Source organism: Atta colombica, unplaced genomic scaffold (assembly GCF_001594045.1).
Source record: "Atta colombica isolate Treedump-2 unplaced genomic scaffold, Acol1.0 scaffold38, whole genome shotgun sequence".
NCBI classification, from domain to species: domain Eukaryota; kingdom Metazoa; phylum Arthropoda; class Insecta; order Hymenoptera; family Formicidae; genus Atta; species Atta colombica.
The window spans coordinates 2,986,072-2,995,790 of record NW_017259490.1 but is presented as its reverse complement, the minus strand read 5'-3'; the positions used below and the strand labels follow the sequence as shown (position 1 = coordinate 2,995,790).

General features: G+C 42.0%; 1 protein-coding gene across 4 annotated transcripts in view; it reads left to right on the top strand.

Annotated features, from left to right (window-relative positions):
• The window catches only part of LOC108691004 (dachshund homolog 2), a 197,426-nt gene that overhangs the window by 147,777 nt on the left and 39,930 nt on the right, over positions 1-9,719 (top strand). For all 4 annotated transcript variants that reach the window (XM_018198601.1, XM_018198603.1, XM_018198602.1 and 1 more), the window contains exon 8: positions 3,775-3,858. In XM_018198601.1, coding sequence (XP_018054090.1) covers positions 3,775-3,858 — 84 coding nt within the window. The remainder of the gene's footprint in view (positions 1-3,774; positions 3,859-9,719) is intronic.

Sequence of the window (9,719 nt, the reverse complement as noted above, 5' to 3'; positions counted from 1 at the left end):
TATATATATATATATAGTAATCAATAACCATGAATCGCTCCGGTAACAGTGCCATGCACGTTCCGTTGCACCGTTATTGTTACTATGCGAGTGCTCGCGCCACCGTGAAAATTATTATCGCCAACGATCCTAGGTCCGCTTGAGCCCGCTCGCGATATCGTTCGCCGTCCGGTGAGAAACTCGTAAATCGTGATGAGCGCGGCTCTCGGAAATGTATCCGCTACTAACACTACCGAACATCATAGTCGAGAAATGCATATGAATATGTATACGTAAAAATGTAAGCGACTAAAAGCGACTTAATTATTTAATTACGGAAAGATCTAAAATGACATTGGAATAATTTGCTAAATATTAATTACATTTTTTTATTCTTTTCATATTTTTCATTTTTTTATGTTTTTATATAATATTTATCACAGAGTATCTTCTAATAGTCAAGAAAAATGATTTAGCAGTGCAAATAGTACAAGGAAAAAATGTATTAACAGCATTGGCCAACAACAATCTAATTGAAAATAATCTTACTGTCAATGACAATATTAAAGACAGTATTAAAAAAAATTCATGCTCTTGTTCTATTAAAATGTTATGTGTTTCATGAATTATTGAATTGACAAGATCATTGAATTAACAACATTATTTTCAATTAAATTGCTGTTGATCAATGCTGTTAATACACTATTTTTTTATGTATACAAAAATGTAATATTAATGCAAGATATATTGTATAATTCAGTCTCTGTTTATGTTCCTCTTAGACGTCAGTAACGAAATTGACCGACGTACAGTCTCTCGTCATTAATTACTACCTATCTGTCGTGGTTAAAGCGATCTCGCCTGTAGCGGTAAAGAAAGCGCGTAGGGCAGAATCCTGTTTTGCAAGCGGCTGAATACGACCGCTAAAATTAAAGATATAATTCTCGGTTTATGAGCCGGGTCGCGATTAGGGCTCGTCTAATTGACATAAGAATGATAGAACGGGCCGGGCTTTTATAACCGAACGGAGCAGCGCGGTGCGGTGGAATCATTTCCTTACGAGGAAAGCGAGTAAAGCGCTTTTCACCACGGCTAATATTAATCCCTGCAATTTTAATGCTTACGACCCCGCAGCCAAATTTCAATAAGGTTGCTTCTCCCTCACGGCGAGGAGCGCCGGGCTCGCATAATTGATTTCCAGTTTTTTCCATCGCGACAAACTTTTCCAGTCGTCCCTTGACGAAACTCACGCCACTATGCGCCCGTAAAAAGAAAGCAAGATCTGAGAAAAGGTATTTCGCACATGACGTAGCATTTGCCTCTAGGCAAAGAATAATTCGGACGATGCGATGCGTGTGTAGCGACATTGAACACGAATATGCTTTTAGGCTGTATTATACATATATCAATCGCGAAAGATAGTTTTGTTAAAAATTGATTTTATATAGTTTTGTATGAACATGAAATCATTCACGACGCGTAACACGCGACGATCGGAGAAACAGGAGCCGATGTACTCTCAAGATATTCGTCGCGGCATAGATTTGAGAGGCGTTTTCGCGAGTGAGAGAAAGATAAGCGAGCGAATGGAGTAATCGTTAAAGCATCTCAGAATCAAGTCGATCCGGAATAAGCCTCGGGGTGGATGCAAGGACTGGTGTTTCGTCGACGACGATCTCTAATAAAGTTCAATTATCCCCGGAAACGTTTGAGAGAGAACGGACCGGGGGTGGGAGCGGGAGAGCAGAATGTAGAAGATACGGGAAAGGGGGTAATAGGGCGGAGCGGAGGGTACCCAGGGCCGTCGAGAGAAAGAGAAACCGGGAGAGATGATAATCTAAACGATCGCAAAGTGGGCTGCAGAAACGCGCCGAAATTGGCAATAACAGGGTGGCGAGGGGATAACGGGGGCTAAGAGGGACGAGAGGGGGGAGGGAGAGAGAGAACACAGCGCGCGGCGTATATACCATGGGGCCCCGGCGCGAACTTCCTATTCTGGTTAGCATTCAAATTGAATCTTCGTGGCGGCCGGTCGTGAAGAGTTACCGCCGTTAATGGACCTCGCAAACGCTCTCAAATTGCTGGCAGACTGCTGAGACGACGCGGCCCTACCTAATCTACCGGCTTGATTCTCTGTCAGGCTTCATATCTCTCTTTCTCTCCTCGCTGCTTCAGCTTGTACGTATGTCGCGAAACTTTTTGGATTCTCCACGAGAACCCAGGTCGGAAAATAATTGCTGCTAATGCGACGGTAGCGTATACACGAGTCTGCAAAAGAGTCTTTTAAAAGCTTACGAAATGCGATAAGCGAATTAAATGTTGTTTCAAATTTTATTATACTTCCCCGATGAGGTATGAAAACGCCACACGTGAAAAATGAATATAGGAGCGAGATAAATGAAATCGTTATTGAATGCGTTTCTTCTTTTGTATTCTCTAAAATCTTTGGAGTGGAATCTAACTGTAAAGAGTAAAATTTCACTCTTAACAGATTAACAATTGAGCCACTCTTTTTCAACATTGACTCAATCGTCACTCTTTCTCACTTTTTAGAATTAGATTCCACTCAAAAAATTTCAAAGAATAAGTTTCTTTCTTTAGAATTAATCTGTGTGAGCTTAATATCTCAAATTTATGTATAATTTCATTTATTTAATTCCAATCTACAATGTACAATTTCTTGTTAACAGCATAGCGAAAAATCTGCAAACAGTTCGGCAAACTGACGTGCGTTACAAGCTACGTGGCTCATTGCCCATCAATATAATTCGAGAGGCCGGCGAAAGTCGGCAGAGGAAAGAGAAAAAAGGGAGTCTCTTCCGCCGCCTTACTTTTCTTCCGTTAAATCGAATTAGCTTACTTGAATTAGAGCCCGGAAATGTTTTATCATATTACCAGTCTTAAAAATGATTTTGTGACCCTCTAAACTTTAAGAGGATAGAATTTTTCCAAGCTCTATAATTCGAGGCTGTCACAGTTTACACATTCACATGCTCTTTAATTTTCTCATTTATATGCTTACACTTATCTTAGCATGTCACGTTTCGCGACGAGAGTGACTGAAAACTGGTCACCGTATGGCGCACATGGGTTTCTTAGTACCGTTCAACGAGTTTCTGGACTCGTCCTAACGACCCTCTAGCAGAGATTCGAAATGGCTAATTTAGCGCGGTGACTCCCACGGGAACGGGGGAGTTCTACAAGTCGGAGACGGTGATAGGGAGAACGGGATGAGGAGGGAAGTCGTACGCGAGACAAGAAACATGGACTAAGCAGGTGGAAGCGGGAAGACTAGGCGGGGGATAGAGACTTCATGTCTTAATATAATTCTATTAGAGGTAACTATGCGAGCTCTGGTCTGCCCATCGCCATTGGATTTAATCACGAACTCAGTCAACCGTGCGATATCCTCCCCGCAGCACCTCTTGGACGATGGCAAGTGGATAGAGAAGAGAAGGTTGGGAGAGACTCTTATTGTCAAATTAACCACTGACTGTAGTTGATTTACAAATCCTTCGCGCTTTCAGAATTTACAGTCGAAAACTTAATCCTCCTTGATGAAGTCTTCTCGAGAAGATGAGACGATTTCTAGTAATTATTCATGAAGAATGGAGACACTCGTTGCCTCAAGCATTCTCGCGCGAACTAGGTAATCGAGCAATTAAAACTAACGATATGATAGGGGAAGCGAGAACTTTAGTCAAAATTGAATGAACAATCGTATCCTTCGTATCCTGAGATGGTGGGAGCGCACAGGAACGTTTAAATAAATTTCCATTATCTTGTGTGTTACAGCCGAGTTGAAAATGGACGTTCTCCGGGAGCGGGAGGTCAAGGACAGTCTGGAGCGGCAGCTACAAGACGAGCAGAAGGTGCGAGGTGAGTACAAGAGTACAAGAGTTTACGTGGTTGAGATCGCGAGAGGAGGTGTGTCCTTCTACGAAGCATCGAATCGAGACGGTCGGCTTACTCAAGTTTACAAGTGGCACCCAATCCGCTCCGCAGAAAATTGACTTGACCAACAAGCAATGCATTGAAAGGCCGAGAACGCGCGATCCGCGACACACGGTAATCTCACGAGCGTACATCGAACGCCTCGAGCAGGTTTTCGAAGCCGAAGCTTAACTCGTCGATAAATCAAGAAGCCATAGAGGCACCGCGCCGTAAAGTCTCGCGTCCGTGCGTCCGTTGATTCCTGCGTATCGTATTATTCCACGTTGGGGGTCTCTCGCCTTAACTCGCGTTCTCTATAACGTTTCCTTCACCCACTTTACACTCGTCTCTGACTCAACATCTTCTAAACGTTTTTGCGTGTAATGGAAGACAGGGATCAGGCCAAAGTTCGCGATACCGAATTGCATAACCGAATTCATATAAAATATCAAACAGTAATAAAATAGTTCTGAGTACTCGTTATCCATTTCCTTATAACCCTTAATTCTGTGCTACTATTCTTTTTCGTCGAAGTTTCATCTGATGTAATTTCTCATTCATTCATTCATTTTTCTGTAATTCTGTAGCATGTAATTTCGAACAAGCACATCAATAAAAACGAAAATTTCGCGAGTGCCATTTATTATAAAAGCTGAATATGTTATTGAGCTCGATGAAATATCGAACGGACAGGTGAGAGGGATATACAGATAACTCTCAATTTACGCGATTAATGCGTTACCTGTAACCCACCATGTAAATTCGAATTCGCGTAAATCAAAAGCTGACATAAGATGAGAGTGTGCATTATACTGTGAAATTGCTGTCGTTTTAATCGAAAATTTTGATCACTCATTTTTCATTTTCTCCGATTTTCCTCGCGTTAAATACGTATGGATTTAGAATGTCGTCATAAAAGTACGCAAACTGGGGGAGAGAAAGAGAGAGAAAGAGAGGAGAAGGTAGCGTAGCGGGGATCAGAACTGGATCTTCGGTTCCAGATATAATATCGCGGATTTTCGAGGCTCGACAATGTCGACGTCTCTCGTCTGACGTGACAACAATGCGAGGCTCGATAAATATGTAAAAGTCAGGAAGAACGGCCACGCCATTCGCGGCTTTACGAAACGCGACGTGCTATTCTATTCAAGAATAACGAGTGAAATAGTCTTTTGGTAACTGGCGTAACCATATGCCAGAAAAATGGTGCAGTTAAAATATTGTTCAGTGAAACGCACATGATATAAAATTTTTTTTAGAAGCTTTTTCAGGAGGGAGAGATCCGAATTAACATATTTAACATGCGATTCTTTACGATGTTTTACGATTACTGTTCGAAATGACTCACAATTCGCACAAGACTAAATTTTTAATAAATACGAGACGAATGTTATAGACGCGAATGCGTTTCAGTCGATTCTCAGGAAAAACGACTCGGCGAGGCCAGGCCCTCGCGGTAACACGAGCCTGTGACAACAGCAGTCCATTAGTCAACCAGCTCGGTGTCAATACATGAATATGACAGCCAGTCTCACGGAATATCCTATCCACCCTGTCTCTCTTTCTTTCTCCCTCTCGCGTCATCTTCTATCCCCTGCTACTTCGTTCTTCCGACCGTAACGTCAAGCGAAACCATTACTCGCCCTATGATATCGCAAATATAGTAAATAGTCTGCCCGCATTGTGCGGCCTATCGATAACTTTATCCGTGTGAACGATATATATGTATTCGGTCGTGTATTTCGCACGCGTGCAACATTACGTTATCACTTAAATGGTGTGACGTGAGATCTCCGTGTATTATTATTGATTTATATTTTAATAATATTTAGATGAAAAAATTCTCCCTCTCGAAATGGTTTCGAAGAAAATTTCTTTTGCTTATCTCTCTGTGGTATTTTCATAACGATAAGTATGTAATATACGAAACCAAATTCTCAAAAAATATCGTACATATTTTTTGTATTATGTACTATTATATATGAAAAATATTATATAATGAAAATAAATGAAAAAATGTTTTGTATACTAGTATTTTTGAAAGAAAAGAAGGGAAATCTATAATATACATAACGTATAATATAGTATATAATATTTTGTGTAGGCATGCAATATTTTTGGAAAATACGTCACCAGAATGTATTATCCCCACAAAATTACGCCGAGACTCTTGAAACGGAAAAATTCGTAAAAAATAATAGTTCGTTAAGAGAAACCCTCTATGTAATTTCGTCTCTCTGCTCAGGGCGGGTCTCGTGGCATCGCGAGACGTAAGGCGATACGTAATTTCGTGCATAGCGAGCTCGCGGCTCGCAGGATTCTAAGATGATTGATGACCGGCCAGTCCCACAGATATTTACGCAGGCACTTCATAAGACTTCCTCCTCTCATTCGACTAATGACCGTCTTGTAAGAGATACCGTGTCAACCTTTACTATTCACCGGCGACGATGGCGAAGACGTCAACGATGAGGACGACGACGACGACCTCGGTGCGCTTTAACGAGGGCGTATCCGTCGACAGTTTTTCCGATCGAGTACCCCACTGCTGCAAACCCCTTTTTCCCATAGAACGGCGCATGATGCACACGTGCGCGAACCTTCCTTGCTAAGCCATCCGGGGGTTTAAAATACCAAGACAGCAGCCCACGCGCGCGCGTTCGCTCGGGATTGTCAGGTAAACTCCGAGCGCCAATAATAAAAACATTTAACGAGTTTAAAAATACGCGACAAAGTGTACAACGTTAATTAGGAATGTTAATGTCGATAAAAACAAATTGCTATTCTCTGGGAATGTGTCGTCAATTCTCGTCATTACGACGTTATTATGAGAGACGAGTGACAAGTGATGAAGGAGGCTTCGCTATATATACTTTACAGGCAATTTGTGCGACAGAATCGAAATCATATATACGATACGACAGCAGCGTGTTGAAGGGAAAGGTAGCATTATTAGCCTGTTTAAAGCCCCGTTTGGCATTTTGGTAAAGGTTGAAATCTTCGACCTCCCGCCGGGTGGGTGGTCGTATTATCTTAGCAGGGGTTGCGAGAAATCCGGCTTCCTTCCTCAGTAGTATCGTGACGGCGAGGGAATTGCCAGTTGGATGCGCGACTTTGTCGACGGCGAACAATAAGATGACCTTTCGTAGTTGGTGAATGCACAACGTCTCGTAATTCTGAATGGAATACACGAAAGAGCAACGACCTCCACGTTGGAAACTCATTTCCGATTATTATCAATCTTCTGAAAACATTAGAATGATTAGATCTGTTCTTTTTAGAAACTTCTTGCACAGTTCATTTTTCTTTCTTTTTCTCTCCAATGTGAAAAGAAAAAAAAGAAAAAGAGATGAATCGTGTAAAAAGTTTAGCTAAAAAGAATACTCCAATTATTAAAATTATTTCCATATTTAAATGCTTATATTTAAATTATCATTCATTGAACATTGAAAGTTTTATATAAGTGCTAACTTGTAATGATATACGAATACTTAATCTGTTTTTTACTTAACTGTGCATAAATATCGTAGAATTCAAAACGCTGAAACAAGAATGACATCATTGTTTTATCTTCTTTTTCTATGTAACTGAACCATATGAGGAAGTATCATATCGATGCTTACGAGGTGCGTTTCCCACGTTTTTCTGGTGCTTACGCAAACGCGGAAGATCATTTAAATTTCGCGTTGAGATTCTTACGGAACTGGGCAAGTATACTTGGCTTGATACTTATTTGCTCGTGCTAATATTAATATTGAAACGATACGTGCTAACGGACGAAAGGATAATAAACATGGAAAGAAACACGCGATGGCTTCTGGAACTGATCCACTGGCGGATATTCTGGTCGGGCATATATCGTACCATCGAATTAACGAACGACGACATTTTCACGCAAAAACAAAAAGCTCGACACACGTAAACCATCAAAACCACGATAGCCTGGGAACCGACAGCTGCCTTTGCCGTCGGTTTACATGGAGCTGTGGCCTCTCTGTAATTAGCTGAGCCGTTTGTCGCAAGCTCCGTCGAGAGAAACACCCCTTTCAGGCTCTCCTCCTACATCCCTTTTCGCGGCAATCTGCGAGGAACGTTGTTAACTAACTTTAAGTTGTGCCGTGAGATTTTGCGAGCAAAGAAAAGACTCCGCGTGATCGTTGTTCCATCAATCATATCACGTTACTAAATCATGTTTATCGATTCGCTTGTCTATAGCACTTTGAGAATAAATGAGAAATAAAACTTATATCCATTGAGACAGTCGTAAAGAAATTACGTATTAGCATACGTAGCATAATACGTATTATTTTCACAGATAAAAACGTTTTCTCAGTAATTCATCGGTAACACATTCGACGCGAGGTAGTTATCTTTAATGACAAACATTACGCTCAATCGTATCCGATTACAGTTATGGGACACGCTCGATCGAATGAGGCGTCGCGTCGCGTCGTGCGACTCTGATACGGAATTAATCTCTCCGGTGAAAAAGTAACGACCTGCCGACACGTTATCTCCGACGTCGTCGAGCGACAAACGGAATTGAAACTGCACAATCAACTCGCCGAGATTTATATACGACTCTCCCCTCGAATTAGCCGGGCCGTAATGCTGGGATCGGGTGTCGGTGTAATTGGGACCCGAGGGACTTTCCCGCGTTTCAACCCCTCAGTTCGACCGCCGCCCACGCCGACATCCCCCGTTCTACTTCCGATGCCGTTTGTTCATTTGTTCCTCTGATGTCGTCGCGATGGACAACATCGCGATTGTAACGACCAAGAGAGCAACTAAAAATTATTTTACGCCAGTTTGACGATGACTGCGAAATATTGGAGAATGAGGACCGTAAAAAGTAGGTCGCTGCACGGTCGATTGGTTCATCGCAAATAAAATTATGAGAATGACTCAGGTCGATACCTGAGGATGATTTGTTGTATTTTTATGAGGATAATTTTTCTAAATATAAGGAAGACGCAAAGATTTTTAATTATCTTTAAAAAATAATATTAATTCTTCTCTCATACATTTTTGTATATTTTTTGTTTGCTATCCTCCATGCTGGGTCGAGAAGAAATTTTCATAAGAATTGACAATGTTGATGACATCGTTCTTATAATTGTATAATGGCAACTAATTTGCCGCTTTGAACGTTTATATCGACAGAATCTTTCATTATTCTAACTACATAAACCAGGGTAGAAGACGGACGCAATATTGCTCATCCCCACCAGTTGATGATCGACGTGATGCGAACTCGCACACGCGAAAACGTGCCAATGACCATCACCCTCTTGTCACATATGAAGGAACATCGCGTCTCCTGCATCGAGTCTTCTGATTCATTGAATCCCGCGAAGCGCCTGGACGTTGGTCCTGAGCTGACTGTGCAGTGAAGTCACTGCAATGGACAAACATAGGGAGATTCAGGCGCGCGTGGTGCGCGCATGCCGGAAGCTGGGAGGGACGTATTAGTCCGTCAAGTGGAATGGGCGCATTGTCATTGTAAGCAAAATGAGCACGAGGAACATGTTAAGCGGCGATCGAGGCGAAGTGGACGAGCCCGCTCGAAAAAGGTCGAACTTTCGAACGACGATGTCGAAACCAAAAATAACGACGACGATGACAACGAAGAGGTGCTCGTCGTGTTCCACTCCCGAATGCCCTGTATGCGCGCGCGGCCGTTTTTGTAGCATAATTCTCTGTGTACTCCCGTTTCAAATAATGACACGGCAAGAGCGTATCTAATGCACTGTGACAAAGAATTCAAAGAGAGCGCAGAGGAAAGGTTCCACCCCGATCCGTCGTTG